Consider the following 21,172-nt stretch of genomic DNA (forward strand, 5'->3'; position numbering starts at 1 on the left):
TAAAAACCAGGTTTGCTGTTCACTTGAGCAATCTGAAATCATGGTGGAGGATCTCTGAGTCTTTTAGTTCTGCCAGGTGCCTGCCTCTGCCTCTCTCTCTCTCTCTCTCTCTCTCTCTTGTCGGAGTGCATGCTGGGAGTGAGTCGGGAAGCAGGAGAGCTTGTGGGAGCGACTGAATTTTTTTCAATCTATTGGGTTTCGGTGTTTTCAGGGTGTGTATACAGTGAGGGAAAAAAGTATTTGATCCCCTGCTGATTTTGTACGTTTGCCCACTGACAAATACATGATCAGTCTATAATTTTAATGGTACGTTTATTTGAACAGTGAGAGACAGAATAACAACAAAAAAATCCAGAAAAACGCATGTCAAAAATGTTATAAATTTATTTGCATTTTAATGAGGGAAATAAGTATTTGACCCCTCTGCAAAACATGACTTAGTACTTGGTGGCAAAACCCTTGTTGGCAATCACAGAGGTCAGAAGTTTCTTGTAGTTGGCCACAAGGTTTGCACACATCTCAGGAGGGATTTTGTCCCACTCCTCTTTGCAGATCTACTCCAAGTCATTAAGGTTTTGAGGCTGACGTTTGGCAACTCGAACCTTCAGCTCCCTCCACAGATTTTCTATGGGATTAAGGTCTGGAGACTGGCTAGGCCACTCCAGGACCTTAATGTGCTTCTTCTTGAGCCACTCCTTTGTTGCCTTGGCCGTGTGTTTTGGGTCATTGTCATGCTGGAATACCCATCCACGACCCATTTTCAATGCCCTGGCTGAGGGAAGGAGGTTCTCACCCAAGATTTGACGGTACATGGCCCCGTCCATCGTCCCTTTGATGCGGTGAAGTTGTCCTGTCCCCTTATCAGAAAAACACCCCCAAAGCATAATGTGTCCACCTCCATGTTTGACGGTGGGGATGGTGTTCTTGGGGTCATAGGCAGCATTCCTCCTCCTCCAAACACGGCGAGTTGAGTTGATGCCAAAGAGCTCAATTTTGGTCTCATCTGACCACAACACTTTCACCCAGTTCTCCTCTGAATCATTCAGATGTTCATTGGCAAACTTCAGACGGGCCTGTATATGTGCTTTCTTGAGCAGGGGGACCTTGCGGGCGCTGCAGGATTTCAGTCCTTCACGGCGTAGTGTGTTACCAATTGTTTTCTTGGTGACTATGGTCCCAGCTGCCTTGAGATCATTGACAAGATCCTCCCGTGTAGTTCTGGGCTGATTCCTCACCGTTCTCATGATCATTGCAACTCCACAAGGTGAGATCTTGCATGGAGCCCCAGGCCGAGGGAAATTGACAGTTATTTTGTGTTTCTTCCATTTGCGAATAATCGCACCAACTGTTGTCACCTTCTCACCAAGCTGCTTGGCGATGGTCTTGTAGCCCATTCCAGCCTTGTGTAGGTCTACAATCTTGTCCCTGACATCCTTGGAGAGCTCTTTGGTCTTGGCCATGGTGGAGAGTTTGAAATCTGATTGATTGATTGCTTCTGTGGACAGGTGTCTTTTATACAGGTAACAAACTGAGATTAGGAACACTCCCTTTAAGAGTGTGCTCCTAATCTCAGCTCGTTACCTGTATAAAAGACACCTGGGAGCCAGAAATCTTTCTGATTGAGAGGGGGTCAAATACTTATTTCCCTCATTAAAATGCAAATCAATTTATAACATTTCTGATTTTGTTGTTATTCTGTCTCTCACTGTTCAAATAAACCTACCATTAAAATTATAGACTGATCATTTCTTTGTCAGTGGGCAAACGTACAAAATCAGCAGGGGATCAAATACTTTTTTCCCTCACTGTAACTTTTCTTGAATGTGTGTATGATATTATGTATGACACAGGGAGTTGGCCATGGGGAGAGGTGATGAAGAGGTCATTCAGACTCCCTGTGTATGCAGGGATTTTTCTCCCATTGAAATTCTTTAGCGTTTTTTTGTCCAAACAGTGTAAAAAAAATAATATATATATATATATATACTACCGGTCAAAAGTTTTTTGAACACCTACTCATTCAAGGTTTTTTCTTAATTTTTTTCTATTTTTTACATTTTAGAATAATAGTGAAGACATCAAAACTATGAAGTAACACATATGGAATCATGTAGTAACCAAAAAAGTGTTAAACAAATCAAAATATATTTTATATTTGAGATTCTTCAAATAGCCACCCTTTGCCTTGATGACAGCTTTGCACTCTCTTGGCATTCTCTCAACCAGCTTCATGAGGTAGTCACCTGGAATGCATTTCAATTAACAGGTGTGCCTTGTTAAAAGTTCATTTGTGGAATTTCTTTCCTTCTTAAGGCATTTGAGCCAATCAGTTGTGTTGTGACAAGGTAGGGGGGGTATACAGAAGAAATACCTATTTGGTAAACGACAAGTCCTTATCTCGTCAGGGGAGTTGTGCTTCATAGCTTATACAGTCCCCAAGGTAGGGGAGGATCTTAGATCAAGGCTGTTGCTTGTAGTTTTACCTGATATTTTGTCAGATGATTTGTCAGAATGCAGATACATACATTGCATTTCGGAAAGTATTCAGACCCCTTGACTTTTTCCACATTTTGTTACATTACAGCCTTATTCCAAAATGGATTCAATAGTTTTTTCCCCTCATCAATCTACAAACAATACCCCATAATGACAAAGCAAAAACAGGTTTGTGGAAATTTTGGCACATTTATTATAAATAAAAACTGAAATATTACATTTACATAAGTATTCATACTCAGTACTTTGTTGAAGTGCCTTTGGCAGTGATTACAGCCTCAAGTCTTCTTGGGTATGACGCTACAAGCTTGGCACACCTGTATTTAGGGAGTTTCTCCCATTCTTCTCTGCAGATCCTCTCAAGCTCTGTCAGGTTAGATGGGGAGCGTCGCTGCACAGCTATTTTCAGGTCTCTCCTGAGATGTTAGATCGGGTTCAAGTCCGGGCTCTGGCTGGGCCACTCGAAGACATTCAGAGACTTGTCCCGAAGCCACTCCTGCGTTGTCTCAGCTGTGTGCTTAGGGTCGTTGTCTTGTTGGAAGGTGAACCTTCGCCCCAGTCTGAGGTCCTGAGCGCTCTGGAGCAGGTTTTCATCAAGGATCTCTCTCTGTACTTTGTTCCGTTCATCTTTCCCTCGATCCTGACTAGTCTCCTATTCCCTGCCACTGAAAAACATCCCCACAGCAGGATACTGCCACCACCGTGCTTCACCGTAGGGATGGTGCCAGCTTTCCTCCAGACATGACGCTTGGCATTCAGGCCAAAGAGTTCAATCTTGGTTTCATCAGACCAGAGAATCTTGTTTCTCATGGTCTGAGAGTCCTTTAGGTGCCTTTTGGCAAACTCCAAGCGGACTGTCATGTGCCTTTTACTGAGGAGTGGCTTCCGTCTGGCCACTCTACCATAAAGGCCTGATTGGTGGAGTGCTGCAGAGATGGTTGTCCTTCTGGAAGGTTCTCCCACAGAGGAACTCTGGAGCTCTATCAGAGTGACCACATCGGGTTCTTGGTCACTTCCCTGACCAAGGCCCTTCTCTCCCGATTGCTCAGTTTGGCCCTTGGTTGAATCCTTCTTCCCCCAGCAGTCATTGGTTGAATCCTTCTTTTCCCAGCAGTCATTGGTTGAATCCTTCTTCCCACAGCAGTCATTGGTTGAATCCTTCCTCCCCCAGCAGTCATTGGTTGAATCCTTCTTCCCCCAGCAGTCATTGGTTGAATCCTTCCTCCCCCAGCAGTCATTGGTTGAATCCTTCCTCCCCCAGCAGTCATTGGTTGAATCCTTCTTCCCCCAGCAGTCATTGGTTGAATCCTTCCTCCCCCAGCAGTCATTGGTTGAATCCTTCTTCCTCCAGCAGTCATTGGTTGAATCCTTCTTCCCCCAGCAGTCATTGGTTGAATCCTTCTTCTCCCAGCAGTGATTGGTTGAATCCTTCTTCTCCCAGCAGTCATTGGTTGAATCCTTCTTCCTCCAGCAGTCATTGGTTGATTTTCTCTTCCCCCAGCAGTCATTGGTTGATTACCTCTTCCCCCGGCAGTCATTGGTTGAGAGGCCATGCAGGGGCAGGAAGCTGGGGCATACTTTAACGATGATGTGTGATTGGTTAATAATGAAAGAGTTATGAATTATTTTGTCTGTTCGTGCAGCACAGTGCTTCTCTCTGTGTGTGGCATTCTATATATAACCCAGAGAGGATGCCTGGCTCTGCCATTCAACATTAAAACAACAAACACCTCTGTGGCTTCTCTTTCAACAGGACTTTATCTAATATTGAGGAATGCCAACTGTTTGATCCTTTTTTCATGACACTATTTAATTCATGGACTTAGTAATATATCTGACTGACCGCCCATATCATGGAAAATGCCAACAGGAATGCACCCCTCCACTTCATATAACCCTTATGAAAAAACATTCATTTTATTTTCTGTCTAATGCTGCATGGTGTTCTAATTCGGAACAAATGTCTTTCCTGATATTAGAACCGTTCTGTTCCCCTTCCTCCCCCAGCAGTCATTGGTTGAATCCTTCTTCCCCCAGCAGTCATTGGTTGAATCCTTCCTCCCACAGCAGTCATTGGTTGAATCCTTCCTCCCCCAGCAGTCATTGGTTGAATCCTTCTTCCCCCAGCAGTCATTGGTTGAATCCTTCCTCCCCCAGCAGTCATTGGTTGAATCCTTCTTCCTCTAGCAGTCATTGGTTGAATCTTTCTTCTCCCAGCAGTCATTGGATGAATCCTTCTTCCCCCAGCAGTCATTGGTTGAATCCTTCTTCTCCCAGCAGTCATTGGTTGAATCTTTCTTCCCCCAGCAGTCATTGGTTGAATCCTTCTTCCCCCAGCAGTCATTGGTTGAATCCTTCCTCCCCCAGCAGTCATTGGTTGAATCCTTCTTCCTCCAGCAGTCATTGGTTGAATCCTTCTTCCCCCAGCAGTCATTGGTTGAATCCTTCTTCTCCCAGCAGTCATTGGTTGAATCCTTCTTCCCCCAGCAGTCATTGGTTGAATCCTTCTTCTCCCAGCAGTGATTGGTTGAATCCTTCTTCTCCCAGCAGTCATTGGTTGAATCCTTCTTCCCCCAGCAGTCATTGGTTGAATCCTTCTTCTTCCAGCAGTCATTGGTTGATTTTCTCTTCCCCCAGCAGTCATTGGTTGAATCCTTCTTCCCCCAGCAGTCATTGGTTGAATCCTTCTTCCCCCAGCAGTCATTGGTTGAATCCTTCTTCCCGCAGCAGTCATTGGTTGAATCCTTCTTCTCCCATCAGTCATTGGTTGAATCTTTCTTCTCCCAGCAGTCATTGGATGAATCCTTCTTCCCCCAGCAGTCATTGGTTGAATCCTTCTTCTCCCAGCAGTCATTGGTTGAATCTTTCTTCCCCCAGCAGTCATTGGTTGAATCCTTCTTCCCCCAGCAGTTTTTGGTTGAATCCTTCTTCTCCCAGCAGTCATTGATTGAATCCTTCTTCTTCCAGCAGTCATTTGTTGATTTTCTGTTCCCCCAGCAGTCATTGGTTGATTACCTCTTCCCCCGGCAGTCATTGGTTGAGAGGCCATGCAGGGGCAGGAAGCTGGGGCATACTTTAACGATGATGTGTGATTGGTTAATAATGAAAGAGTTATGAATTATTTTGTCTGTTCGTGCAGCACAGTGCTTCTCTCTGTGTGTGGCATTCTATATATAACCCAGAGAGGATGCCTGGCTCTGCCATTCAACATTAAAACAACAAACACCTCTGTGGCTTCTCTTTCAACAGGACTTTATCTAATATTGAGGAATGTCAACTGTTTGATCCTTTTTTCATGACACTATTTAATTCATGGACTTAGTAATATATCTCCTCTAGGTTTTCCAACCCAATCTGACTAAAGAGCTTTCTTGATAGGTTATCATCGTCCTCGACTATGTTTTAGGTATTTCTTTATATTTTAATCTGAACTAGAGACAATCAGGTTGCAGTGAGAGTCCAGTTGATCTGGCTGTGGGAGAATGGAGGAGAAGGACCATATATAAAGTCCCTGTTCCTAATGCCAGAGGAGCCTGAGTAAGTCTTTACTGCCCGCCGCATTGGCTGGCATCGCCAGGGTAATGGGATCGTGATCAAGCTGCTGACGGCCAGCTCTGTCAGAGTGGGCAGACCAGGCAGGGGCCACCCCGCTGGGCAGCAGCTCCGGGGCTCCAATGCTGCAGGGCTCCCCCTGTCTCCAAGGCCCCAATGCTGCAGGTTTCTCTGGCTCCATGCAGCACTCCATGCAGGGTTCCAACACTGCAAACTCAACTGACTCCAAGCCTCGGCTCCAATACTGCAGGCTCCCCCGGCTTCAAGGCTCCACACTGCAGGTTTAGTGATTAGGGGACAATGTAAGACAAGTGGATTACTGTTAATGATTATTCTAGATGATCCCATTTCCATTTCCAACACATTACACTATCAGTGCATTATTCTATGGTTTTCAGTGTTTGCTGGCATATACACTGAGTGTACAAAAAATTATGAACACCTGCTCTTTCCATGACATAGAGTGACCTGGTGAATCCAGGTGAAAGCTATGGTCCCTATTGATGTCACTTGTTAAATCCACTTCAATCAGTGTAGATGACGGGGAGGAGACAGGTTAAAGAAGGATTTTAAAGCCTTGAGACAATTGAGACATGGATTGTGTATGTGTGGCATTCAGAGGGTGAATGGGCAAGACAAAAGATTGAAGTGCCTTTGAACGGGGTATGGTAGTAGGTGCCAGGCGCACCGGTTGGTGTCAAGAACTGCTTGGTTTTTCACGCTCAACAGTTTCCCGTGTGTATCAAGAATGGTCCACCACCCAAAGGACATCCAGCCAACTTGACACAACTGTGAAAAGCATTGGAGTCAACATGGGCCAGCATCCCTGTGGAATGCTTTCGACACCTTGTAGAGTCACACTCAATATTAAGAAGGTGTTCTTAATGTTTTGCACACTCAGTGTATATAGACGTTAATCTACCACTCTGCTCGCATTATACAACAATAATGTGTAAAGATTATAGATTTTCAGCTGTCCATATTCATTGATATAACTGCTACCAATATAGAAGATGCAATGCACAGAAGGAGCTGCCTGAAACCATGTGCGGCTTCCTATCTGATATCATGAGTGCTTTAGTACATGGTCAACATCAGCCTTATCTCTATTGGCAGGACTAGACACAGTAGCCTGGGCGCTCCGACTGTACACAGGGCTGATCCCTTCAAACATCTACTGTACTGTACACAGGACTGATCCCTTCCAACATCTACTGTACTGTACACCGGGCTGATCCCTTCAAACATCTACTGTACTGTACACAGGGCTGATCCCTTCCAACATCTACTGTACTGTACACCGGGCTGATCCCTTCCAACATCTACTGTACTGTACACCGGGCTGATCCCTTCAAACATCTACTGTACTGTACACAGGGCTGATCCCTTCAAACATCGACTGTACTGTACACAGGGCTGATCCCTTCAAACATCTACTGTACTGTACGCAGGGCTGATCCCTTCAAACATCTACTGTACTGTACGCAGGGCTGATCCCTTCAAACATCTACTGTACTGTACACAGGGCTGATCCCTTCAAACATCTACTGTACTGTACACAGGGCTGATCCCTTCAAACATCTACTGTACTGTACACAGGGCTGATCCCTTCAAACATCTACTGTACTGTACACAGGGCTGATCCCTTCAAACATCTACTGTACTGTACACAGGGCTGATCCCTTCAAACATCTACTGTACTGTACGCAGGGCTGATCCCTTCAAACATCTACTGTACTGTACACAGGGCTGATCCCTTCAAACATCTACTGTACTGTACACAGGGCTGATCCCTTCAAACATCTACTGTACTGTACGCAGGGCTGATCCCTTCAAACATCTACTGTACTGTACACAGGGCTGATCCCTTCAAACATCTACTGTACTGTACACAGGGCTGATCCCTTCAAACATCTACTGTACTGTACGCAGGGCTGATCCCTTCAAACATCTACTGTACTGTACACAGGGCTGATCCCTTCAAACATCTACTGTACTGTACACAGGGCTGATCCCTTCAAACATCTACTGTACTGTACACAGGGCTGATCCCTTCAAACATCTACTGTACTGTACACAGGGCTGATCCCTTCAAACATCTACTGTACTGTACACAGGGCTGATCCCTTCAAACATCTACTGTACTGTACACAGGGCTGATCCCTTCAAACATCTACTGTACTGTACACAGGGCTGATCCCTTCAAACATCTACTGTACTGTACACAGGGCTGATCCCTTCAAACATCTACTGTACTGTACACAGGGCTGATCCCTTCAAACATCGACTGTACTGTACACAGGGCTGATCCCTTCAAACATCTACTGTACTGTACACAGGGCTGATCCCTTCAAACATCGACTGTACTGTACGCAGGGCTGATCCCTTCAAACATCTACTGTACTGTACACAGGGCTGATCCCTTCAAACATCTACTGTACTGTACACAGGGCTGATTCCTTCAAACATCTACTGTACTGTACACAGGGCTGATCCCTTCAAACATCTACTGTACTGTACACAGGGCTGATCCCTTCAAACATCTACTGTACTGTACGCAGGGCTGATCCCTTCAAACATCTACTGTACTGTACGCAGGGCTGATCCCTTCAAACATCTACTGTACTGTACGCAAGGCTGATCCCTTCAAACATCTACTGTACTGTACGCAGGGCTGATCCCTTCAAACATCTACTGTACTGTACACAGGGCTGATCCCTTCAAACATCTACTGTACTGTACACAGGGCTGATCCCTTCAAACATCTACTGTACTGTACACAGGGCTGATCCCTTCAAACATCGACTGTACTGTACACAGGGCTGATCCCTTCAAACATCTACTGTACTGTACACAGGGCTGATCCCTTCAAACATCTACTGTACTGTACGCAGGGCTGATCCCTTCAAACATCTACTGTACTGTACGCAGGGCTGATCCCTTCAAACATCTACTGTACTGTACACAGGGCTGATCCCTTCAAACATCTACTGTACTGTACACAGGGCTGATCCCTTCAAACATCTACTGTACTGTACACAGGGCTGATCCCTTCAAACATCTACTGTACTGTACGCAGGGCTGATCCCTTCAAACATCTACTGTACTGTACACAGGGCTGATCCCTTCAAACATCTACTGTACTGTACGCAGGGCTGATCCCTTCAAACATCTACTGTACTGTACGCAGGGCTGATCCCTTCAAACATCTACTGTACTGTACGCAAGGCTGATCCCTTCAAACATCTACTGTACTGTACGCAGGGCTGATCCCTTCAAACATCTACTGTACTGTACACAGGGCTGATCCCTTCAAACATCTACTGTACTGTACACAGGGCTGATCCCTTCAAACATCTACTGTACTGTACGCAGGGCTGATCCCTTCAAACATCTACTGTACGCAGGGCTGATCCCTTCAAACATCTACTGTACTGTACGCAAGGCTGATCCCTTCAAACATCTACTGTACTGTACGCAGGGCTGATCCCTTCAAACATCTACTGTACTGTACACAGGGCTGATCCCTTCAAACATCTACTGTACTGTACACAGGGCTGATCCCTTCAAACATCTACTGTACTGTACACAGGGCTGATCCCTTCCAACATCTACTGTACTGGGCTTAGTCAGATATCTACTGTACTGTACTGGGCTCAGTCGGATATCTACTGTACCATAAACACTCCACAGTCCTCAAGGACATTAACACTCCACAGTCCTCAAAGCCATAACACTCCACAGTCCTCATCATTAACACTACACAGTCCTCATCCCTTCCAACATCTACTGTACTGGGCTTAGTCAGATATCTACTGTACTGTACTGGGCTCAGTCGGATATCTACTGTACCATAAACACTCCACAGTCCTCAAGGACATTAACACTCCACAGTCCTCAAAGCCATAACACTCCACAGTCCTCATCATTAACACTACACAGTCCTCAATCTATTAACACTACACAGTCCTCAAAGCCATTAACACTCCACAGTCCTCAAAGCCATTAACACTCCACAGTCCTCAAAACCATTAACACTCCACAGTCCTCAAGGCCATTAACACTCCACAGTCCTCAAGGCCATTAACACCATATTTTTTCTAATTTCAGGCCACAATCGGAATAGACTTCCTTTCAAAAACGATGTACTTGGAAGACCGAACGGTAAGTAGCTCAATCTAAAACACACAGATACACAGAGAATATGTTAATTTGTTCATAATCCACGGCGCTTTACTGCCATTTCAATGTCAGCACCAGGTCCACACCTTGTCACTGTGAAATATCGTCCCCTCAGTGTTAGATATACAGGTGTGCCAAATGGCACCCTATTCCCCACGGGCCTCTGTTTAAAAGTAGTGCACTACATAGGGAATAGGGTGCCATTTGGGATGCAGCCCACGGTTTGTGGGTCTTGAACCCTTAATATATACAGTGATTGGTCCACACACACACACACACACACACACACGCGTCAGTTGAAGTAGGCCTGACATTGATGTCATGTCCATGGCATAAGAAATGTAAATTTATACAATCTAACATGTGTGCATGTCTGTCTGTGCCATGGTTAAGCACGTCTTTTACATACCCTGACATTGAGAAGGTGTCAATGGGGATCAAGGGGCGTGAGTTTATGTTAATAGTTTGTGTTGGAACTACTGTGTGTATGTGTGTGTGTGTGTGTGTGTGTGTGTGTACATTGGTTGCCTGTGTGTGTGTGTGTGTACATTGGTTGCCTGTGTGTGTGTGTACACTATATGTGTATCAGTGATACACAATAGACCAGTGTAAGGGAGCCAGCGGCCCCAGGCTCTCTCTGATCCCATGGTGTGTCTCTCTGATCCCCAGGTGTCTCTCTCTGATCCCCAGGTGTCTCTCTCTGATCCCCAGGTGTCTCTCTCTGATCCCATGGTGTCTCTCTCTGATCCCCAGGTGTCTCTCTCTGATCCCCAGGTGTCTCTCTCTGATCCCCAGGTGTCTCTCTCTGATCCGCAGGTGGCTCTCTCTGATGCCATGGTGTCTCTCTCTGATCCCCAGGTGTCTCTCTCTGATCCCCAGGTGTCTCTCTCTGATCCCCAGGTGTCTCTCTCTGATCCCCAGGTGTCTCTCTCTGATCCCCAGGTGTGTCTCTCTGATCCCCAGGTGTGTCTCTCTGATCCCCAGGTGTGTCTCTCTGATCCCATGGTGTCTCTCTCTGATCCCCAGGTGTCTCTCTCTGATCCCCAGGTGTCTCTCTCTGATCCACAGGTGTCTCTCGCTGATCCCCAGGTGTCTCTCTCTGATCCCCAGGTGTGTCTCTCTGATACCCAGGTGTGTCTCTCTGATCCCCAGGTGTCTCTCGCTGATCCCCAGGTGTCTCTCTGATCCCCAGGTGTCTCTCTCTGATCCCCAGGTGTCTCTCTCTGATCCCCAGGTGTCTCTCGCTGATCCCCAGGTGTGTCTCTCTGATCCCCAGGTGTGTCTCTCTGATCCCCAGGTGTGTCTCTCTGATCCCCAGGTGTGTCTCTCTGATCCCCAGGTGTCTCTCTGATCCCCAGGTGTCTCTCTCTGATCCCAAGGTGTCTCTTTGATGTACACGTGTCTCTCTCTGATCCCCAGGTGTGTATCTCTGATCCCCAGGTGTGTATCTCTGATCCCCAGGTGTGTATCTCTCTGATCCCCAGGTGTATCTCTGATCCCCATGTGTCTCTCTGATCCCCAGGTGTCTCTCTGATCCCCAGGTGTCTCTCTCTGATCCCCAGGTGTCTCTCTCTGATCCCCAGGTGTCTCTCTCTGATCCCCAGGTGTCTCTCTCTGATCCCCAGGTGTCTCTCTCTGATCCACAGGCGTCTCTCTCTGATCCCCAGGTGTCTCTCTGATCCCCAGGTGTGTCTCTCTGATCCCCAGGTGAGGTTGCAGCTGTGGGACACGGCAGGACAGGAGCGCTTCAGGAGCCTCATACCCTCCTACATACGAGACTCTACTGTGGCCGTGGTGGTGTATGATATTACAAGTGAGTGGGGCTCACACACGTACACACACACACACACACACACACACACACACACACACACACACATTGTATGCTGTCATGATGACTGGAATCAGGACACCATGGACACACACTTTTATTCCTCCATAATGGTTCTTTAAGTAAGCAGCAGCACTATAAACATTTAAATCAGTCTAAACCATGTACATCAGTCTATAACCATGTACATCAGTCTATAACCATGTACATCAGTCTATAACCATGTACATCAGTCTATAACCATGTACATCAGTCTATAACCATGTACATCAGTCTATAACCATGTACATCAGTCTATAACCATGTACATCAGTCTATAACCATGTACATCAGTCTATAACCATGTACATCAGTCTATAACCATGTACATCAGTCTATAACCATGTACATCAGTCTATAACAATGTACATCAGTCTATAACCATGTACATCAGTCTATAACCATGTACATCAGTCTATAACCATGTACATCAGTCTATAACCATGTACATCAGTCTATAACCATGTACATCAGTCTATAACCATGTACATCAGTCTATAACAATGTAAATCAGTCTATAACAATGTAAATCAGTCTATAACCATGCAAATGAGTCTATAACCATGTAAATCAGTCTTTAACCATGTAAATCAGTCTATAACCATGTAAATCATTATATAACCATGTAAATCAGTCTATAACCATGTACATTACATTTACATTTACATTTACGTCATTTAGCAGACGCTCTTATCCAGAGCGACTTACAAATTGGTGCATTCACCTTATAGCCAGTGGGATAACCACTTTACAATGTTTTTTTTTTTTTTTTTGGGGGGGGGGGGGCGTGGTGGGGTGGGGTAAGTGGGGGGTAGAAGGATTACTTTATCCTATCCCAGGTATTCCTTAAAGAGGTGGGGTTTCAAATGTCTCCGGAAGGTGGTGAGTGACTCCGCTGTCCTGGCGTCGTGAGGGAGCTTGTTCCACCATTGGGGTGCCAGAGCAGCGAACAGTTTTGACTGGGCTGAGCGGGAACTGTGCTTCCGCAGAGGTAGGGGAGCCAGCAGGCCAGAGGTGGATGAACGCAATGCCCTCGTTTGGGTGTAGGGACTGATCAGAGCCTGAAGGTACGGAGGTGCCGTTCCCCTCACAGCTCCGTAGGCAAGCACCATGGTCTTGTAGCAGATGCGAGCTTCAACTGGAAGCCAGTGGAGTGAGCGGAGGAGCGGGGTGACGTGAGAGAACTTGGGAAGGTTGAACACCAGACGGGCTGCAGCATTCTGGATGAGTTGTAGGGGTTTAATGGCACAGGCAGGGAGCCCAGCCAACAGCGAGTTGCAGTAATCCAGACGGGAGATGACAAGTGCCTGGATTAGGACCTGTGCCGCTTCCTGTGTAAGGCAGGGTCGTACTCTCCGAATGTTGTAGAGCATGAACCTACAGGATCGGGTCACCGCCTTGATGTTAGTGGAGAACGACAGGGTGTTGTCCAGGGTCACGCCAAGGCTCTTCGCACTCTGGGAGGAGGACACAACGGAGTTGTCAATCGTGATGGCGAGATCATGGAACGGGCAGTACTTCCCCGGGAGGAAGAGCAGCTCCGTCTTGCCAAGGTTCAGCTTGAGGTGGTGATCCGTCATCCATACTGATATGTCTGCCAGACATGCAGAGATGCGATTCGCCACCTGGTTATCAGAAGGGGGAAAGGAGAAGATTAGTTGTGTGTCGTCTGCGTAGCAATGATAGGAGAGGCCATGTGAGGATATGACAGAGCCAAGTGACTTGGTGTATAGCGAGAATAGGAGAGGGCCTAGAACTGTGGTGAGAGCACGTGGTGTGGAGACAGCTTCTCGCCACGCCACTTGGTAGGAGCGACCGGTCAGGTAGGACGCAATCCAAGAGTGAGCCGCGCCGGAGATGCCCAGCTCGGAGAGGGTGGAGAGGAGGATCTGATGGTTCACAGTATCAAAGGCAGCAGACAGGTCTAGAAGGACAAGAGCAGAGGAGAGAGTTAGCTTTAGCAGTGCGGAGAGCCTCCGTGACACAGAGAAGAGCAGTCTCAGTTGAATGACCAGTCTTGAAACCTGACTGGTTTGGATCAAGAAGGTCATTCTGAGAGAGATAGCAAGAGAGTTGGCTAAAGACGGCACGCTCAATAGTTTTGGAGAGAAAAGAAAGAAGGGATACTGGTCTGTAGTTGTTGACATCAGAGGGATCGAGTGTTGGTTTTTTGAGAAGGGGTGCAACTCTCGCTCTCTTGAAGACGGAAGGGACATAGCCAGCGGTCAAGGATGAGTTGATCAGCGAGGTGAGGTAAGGGAGAAGGTCACCGGAGATGGTCTGGAGAAGAGAGGAGGGGATAGGGTCAAGCGGGCAGGTTGTTGGGCGGCCGGCCGTCACAAGTCAATCAGTCTATAACCATGTAAATCAGTCTATAACCATGTAAATCAGTCTATAACCATGTAAATCGGTCTATAACCATGTAAGTCAGTCTATAACCATGTAAATCAGTTCATAATCAGTCTATAACCATATAAATTAGTCTATAACCATGTAAATCAGTTCATAATCAGTCTATAACCATGTAAATCAGTCTATAACATGTAAATCAGTCTATAATCAGTCTATAACCATGTAAGTAATCTACAACCATGTAAATCAGTCTATAACCATTTAAGTCATCTATAACCATGTAAGTCATCTATAACCATGTAAATCAGTCTATAACCATGTAAGTCATCTATAACCATGTAAGTAATCTATAACCATGTAAATCAGTCTATAACCACGTAAAAGTTTATAATCAGTCTATAACCATGTAAAGCAGTGTAACCATACAAGTCAGTCTATAACCATTTAAGTCAGTCTATAACCATTTAAGTCAGTCTATAACCATGTAAGTCATCTATAACCATGTAAGTAATCTATAACCATGTAAATCAGTCTATAACCACGTAAAAGTTTATAATCAGTCTATAACCATGTAAGTCATCAATAACCATGTAAATCAGTCTATAACCATGTAAGTCATCTATAACCATGTAAATCAGTCTATAACCATGTAAGTCAGTCTATAACCATGTAAGTCATCAATAACCATGTAAATCAGTCTATAACCATGTAAGTCATCTATAACCATGTAAATCAGTCTATAACCATGTAAATCAGTCTATAACCATGTAAGTCATCTATAACCATGTAAATCAGTCTATAACCATGTAAATCAGTCTATAACCATGTAAATCAGTCTATAACCATGTAAGTTAGTCTATAACCATGTAAGTCAGTCTATAACCATGTAAATCAGTCTATAACCATGTAAATCAGTCTATAACCATGTAAAGCAGTGTAACCATACAAGTCAGTCTATAACCATTTAAGTCAGTCTATAACCATTTAAGTCAGTCTATAACCATGGAAGTCAGTCTATAACCATGGAAGTCAGTCTATAACCATGTACATCAGTCTATAACCATGTAAATCAGTCTATAACCATGTAAGTCAGTCTATAACCATGTAAGTCAGTCTATAACCATGTAAGTCGGTCTATAACCATGTAAGTCAGTCTATAACCATGTAAGTCAGTCTATAACCATGTAAGGCAGTCTATAACCATGTAAGGCAGTCTATAACCATGTAAGTCCATCTATAACCATGTAAGTCAGTCTATAGCTATGTAAGTCAGTCTATAGCTATGTAAGTCAGTCTATAGCTATGTAAGTCAGTCTATAACCATGTAAGTCAGTCTATAACCATGTAAGTCAGTCTATAGCTATGTAAGTCAGTCTATAGCTATGTAAGTCAGTCTATAACCATGTAAGTCAGTCTATAACCATGTAAGTCAGTCTATAACCATGTAAGTCAGTCTATAACCATGTAAGTCAGTCTATAACCATGTAAGTCAGTCCTTGTAGATCTGATCAGGTTGTTTCTCTGTTCTCCACAATAAACTGTGACATTTGTATTGTCTCAGATCCCATTGAGTCCATCAGAGTCAGTGGTTTAATATGTTTGTGATGGAGTGGAGCCGGTCATGTTTAAGACCACACACACACACACACACACACACACACACACACACACACACACACACACACACACACAGTCATCTTTAAGACCCTAACCCTCAGGAGATGAACACTTAAGCTAATTGTATAGCTAACGTGGCTCCCTTCCCAGAAGGCTGTGTTTTCGTTTCACCTTGAAGCGAAGGAGCAGTGGGTGTTCCTTGTCAATTCCCTGTGATGTGGTACAGCCTTTGATCACAGGAACACCCAGTCCTGCGTTCTGAATGGAAGTGGGGTGTGTCAAGTCAATAGGAATGGATTGATAGGAATAGTATCAAATACTATCTGAATAGTACGTGGAATCTACCAAACCCACTTAGAAATTGTCTAACATTTGTTATTTTCATCTTATATCTGAGGTGATATGCAAATTACATTTGTGAATATTGAATTTATTCAGTGTGTCTGTATACATTGTATGCGCAAAAGGCAAGTTTTTGGCAAAAGGCAAGTTTAAACAATATCTGATATTGAATCCACTTGAAATACCATTTTGCTTCTGCTATTCCTCAACAGATGTGAACTCCTTCCAGCAAACTTCCAAATGGATCGATGATGTCAGAACAGAGAGAGGAAGTGATGTCATTATCATGCTCGTCGGCAACAAAACAGACTTGGGAGACAAGAGGTATGAAGTGTTACATTCGGTCATGATTTCTGTAGCAGCCTCAGACGGATGATGAGGACTGTGGTAGGAGCCACATGCATGTCATGCTGTGTTCAAAAGCAAGGGTCTTATTTATGGACCGGGGGAGTGACAAGGCTTTTAGTTGGTGTTTTTCAGGCTTCAGACACATTTAATTAAACATGAAGACATAGAGTGGTATGCCTCAGTCTGTCTCTCTATCTGTATCCAACGAACCCAATGACACCTCTGGCTGGTACAGGCCATGCTAAACCACCACACACAAAGCCTATTAAATCCAATATATATTTATATTTTTAAGTGTTTAAATCATTTAGCAGACGCACTCATCCAGAGCGACTCACATCAGTGAGTGCATACATTTTTTATATTTTTTCCCCATACTGGTCCCTTGTGGGAATCGAACCCACAACCCTGGCGTTGCAAGCGCCACGCTCTACCAACTGAGCCACACGAGACCAAATGGCACCCTATTCCCTTGAAAGTGCACTACGTTTGACCAGGCGGCCCTACGGGTAAAGTAAAGCACTATAACGGGGAATAGGGTGCCCATTTGGGACGAAGACAAACCCAACTTCATAGTGATGGTCAGCGTCTCTAGCCTGCGCAGTAATAATAGTGTTTACAGGGTCGTTAACATGGCAGGCATAGCTCTACTGCTGCTGCAGCTGATACTCAGAGCCAGAGGATAGATCCCAAATAGCACCCTATTCCTTACATAGTGCACTAATTCTGACACAAACCTGGTCAAAAGTAGTGCACTATATAGGGAATATGGTGCCATTTGGGACGCACCCCCAGTGTCTAATTGATCTAGGGAAGGCAGATAAAAAGTGCTGTGCAAGGCAGTTTCCTGAGTCAGACTGACTGGATCAGTCAATTAACATTCAAGGAAGGCGGCCATAACGGCAGATAAAAGCTGTTTCAGGCTGTAGGACTGTGATTAGATCAGGCTGTATGACAGGGATTAGAGCAGGCTGTATGACAGGGATTAGATCAGGCTGTATGACAGGGATTAGATTAGGCTGTATGACAGGGATTAGATCAGGCTGTATGACAGGGATTAGATCAGGCTGTATGACAGGGATTAGATCAGGCTGTAGGACAGGGATTAGAGCAGGCAGTAGGACAGGGATTAGAGCAGGCAGTAGGACAGGGATTAGATTAGGCTGTAGGACAGGTATTAGAGCAGGCTGTATGACAGGGATTAGATTAGGCTGTATGACAGGGATTAGATCAGGCTGTAGGACAGGGATTAGATTAGGCTGTAGGACAGGGATTAGATCAGGCTGTAGGACAGGGATTAGATCAGGCTGTAGGACAGGGATTAGATCAGGTTGTATGACAGGGATTAGATCAGGCTGTATGACAGGGATTAGATCAGGCTGTATGACAGGGATTATATCAGGCTGTATGACAGGGATTAGATCAGGTTGTATGACAGGGATTAGATCAGGCTGTATGACAGGGATTATATCAGGCTGTATGACAGGGATTAGATCAGGCTGTAGGACAGGGATTAGATCAGGTTGTATGACAGGGATTAGATCAGGCTGTAGGACAGGGATTAGATCAGGCTGTATGACAGGGATTAGAGCAGGCTGTATGACAGGGATTAGAGCAGGCTGTAGGACGGGGATTAGAGCAGGCTGTAGAACAGGGATTAGAGCAGGCTGTAGGACAGGGATTAGATCAGGCTGTATGACAGGGATTAGATCAGGGATTAGATCAGGTTGTATGACAGGGATTAGATCAGGCTGTAGGACAGGGATTAGATCAGGCTGTATGACAGGGATTAGAGCAGGCTGTATGACAGGGATTAGAGCAGGCTGTAGGACGGGGATTAGAGCAGGCTGTAGAACAGGGATTAGAGCAGGCTGTAGGACAGGGATTAGATCAGGCTGTAGGACAGGGATTAGATCAGGCTGTAGGACAGGGATTAGATCAGGCTGTAGGACAGGGATTAGATCAGCTAGCTACCACATGAGATATTAATAAGAGCAAAAGGCTGTCCTGTAGCCATGTTGCAGTGTGTTAAGGCTGGTGTGTAGACATGTTGCAGTGTGTTAAGGGTGGGCTGTCCTGTATATATGTTGTAGTGTGTTAAGGCTGGGCTGTCCTGTAGCCATGTTGCAGTGTGTTAAAGGAAAACTCCACCAAAAACTATCCTTTGGTATTTGTTTCACTACTCCATTGTTGACATATTCCCAAAGTGTTTTGCTTGTCAGCAATCAAGTTCTCAAGATATGTAACTTCCAAAATACAGAAATCATCCCTGTATGATGCACCTTTCCAGAAATAAGTCTCTCACTGTTGCCGCTTGCTACAGACCCCCCTCAGCCCCCAGCTGTGCCCTGGACACCATATGTGAATTGATTGCCCCCCATTTATCCTCTGAGTTTGTACTGCTTGGTGACCTAAATTGGGATATGCTTAATACCCCAGCCATCCTACAATCCAAGCTAGATGCCCTCAACCTCACGCAAATTATCAACGAACCTACCAGGTACAACCCTAAATCCTTAAACATGGGTACCCTCATAGATATCATCCTGACTAACATACCCTCTAAATACACCTCAGCTGTCTTCAACCAGGATCTCAGCGATCACTGCCTTATTGCCTGCGTCCGTAACGGGTCCGCGGTCAAACGACCACCCCTCATCACTGTCAAACGCTCCCTAAAACACTTTAGCGAGGAGGCCTTCCTAATTGACCTGGCCCAGGTATCCTGGATGGATATAGATCTCATTCCGTCAGTAGAGGATGCCTGGTTGTTCCTTAAAAGTAATTTCCTCTCAATCTTAAATAAACATGCCCCATTCAAAAAATACAGAACTAAGAACCGATATAGCCCCTGGTTCTCCTCAGACTTGACTGCCCTTGACCAGCACAAAAACATCCTGTGGCGTACAGCATTAGCATCAAATAGCCCCCGCGATATGCAACTTTTCAGGGAAGTTAGGAACCAATATACACAAGCAGTCAGGAAAGCAAAGGCTAACTTTTTCAAACAGAAATTTGCATCCTGTAGCACTAACTCCAAAAAGTTTTGGGACACTGTAAAGTCCATGGAGAATAAGAGCACTTCCTCCCAGCTGCCCACTGCACTGAGGCTAGGAAACACTATCACCACCGATAAATCTACAATAATCGAGAATTTCAACAAGCATTTTGCTACGGCTGGCCATGCTTTCCACCTGGCTACCACTAACCCGGCCACCAACTCTGCACCCTCTGCTGCAACTTGCCCATGCCCCCCCCGCTTCTCCTTCACACAAATTCAGACAGCTGATGTTTTGAAAGCGCTGCAAAATCTGGACCCCTACAAATCAGCTGGGCTAGACAATCTGGACCCTTTCTTTCTAAAACTAGCCGCCGAAATTGTCGCAACCCCTATTACTAGTCTGTTCAACCTCTCTTTCATAACGTCTGAGACCCCAGAGATTGGAAAGCTGCCGCGGTCATCCCCCTCTTCAAAGGGGGTGACACTCTAGATCCAAACTGCTACAGACCTATATCCATCCTGCCCTGCCTTTCGAAAGTATTCGAAAGCCAAGTTAACAAACAGATCATCGACCATTTCGAATACCACCGTACCTTCTCCGCTATGCAATCCGGTTTCCGAGCTGGTCACGGGTGCACTTCAGCCACGCTCAAGGTCCTAAACGATATTATAACCACGATTGATAATAGACAGTACTGTGCAGCCGTCTTCATCGACCTGGCCAAGGCTTTCGACTCTGTCAACCACTGCATTCTTATTGGCAGACTAAATAGCCTTGGTTTCTCAAATGACTGCCTCGCCTGGTTCACCAACTACTTCTCAGATAGAGTTCAGTGTGTCAAATCGGAGGGCCTGTTGTCTGGACCTATGGCAGTCTCTATGGGGGTGCCACAGGGTTCAATTCTTGGGCCGACACTTTTCTCCGTGTATATCAATGATGTCGCTCTTGCTGCTGGTGACTCTCAGATCCACCTCTACGCAGACGACACCATTTTGTATACATCTGGCCCTTCATTGGACACTGTGTTAACAAACCTCCAAACGAGCTTCAATGCCATACAACAATCCTTCAGTAGCCTTCAACTGCTCTTAAACACTAGTAAAACTAAATGCATGCTTTTCAATCGAACGCTGCTAGCACCCGCCCACCCGACTAGAATCACCACTCTCGACGGGTCTGACCTAGAGTATGTGGACAACTACAAATATCTAGGTGTCTGGTTAGACTGTAAACTCAACTTCCAGACTCACATAAAGAATCTCCAATCCAAAGTTAAATCTAGAATCGGCTTCCTATTTCGCAACAAAGCCTCCTTCACTCATGCTGCCAAACATGCCCTCGTAAAACTGACTATCCTACCGATCCTTGACTTCGGCGATGTCATTTACAAAATAGCCTCCAACACTCTACT

General features: G+C 45.4%; 1 protein-coding gene across 2 annotated transcripts in view; it reads left to right on the top strand.

Moving 5' to 3' along the window:
* LOC311130933 (ras-related protein Rab-6B) overlaps nt 1-21,172 on the top strand; it is a gene marked incomplete at both ends in the record, with an annotated part of 129,871 nt that overhangs the window by 53,386 nt on the left and 55,313 nt on the right. The window contains 3 exons of one of the 2 annotated variants that reach the window (XM_084163745.1): nt 10,159-10,212; nt 11,938-12,043; nt 16,624-16,735. In XM_084163745.1, coding sequence (XP_084019871.1) covers nt 10,159-10,212; nt 11,938-12,043; nt 16,624-16,735 — 272 coding nt within the window. The remainder of the gene's footprint in view (nt 1-10,158; nt 10,213-11,937; nt 12,044-16,623; nt 16,736-21,172) is intronic. The other variant, XM_084163746.1, reaches the window with a different exon arrangement.

Source organism: Coregonus lavaretus (genome assembly GCF_964263955.1).
Source record: "Coregonus lavaretus genome assembly, chromosome: 6".
Classification (NCBI taxonomy): Eukaryota; Metazoa; Chordata; class Actinopteri; order Salmoniformes; family Salmonidae; genus Coregonus; species Coregonus lavaretus.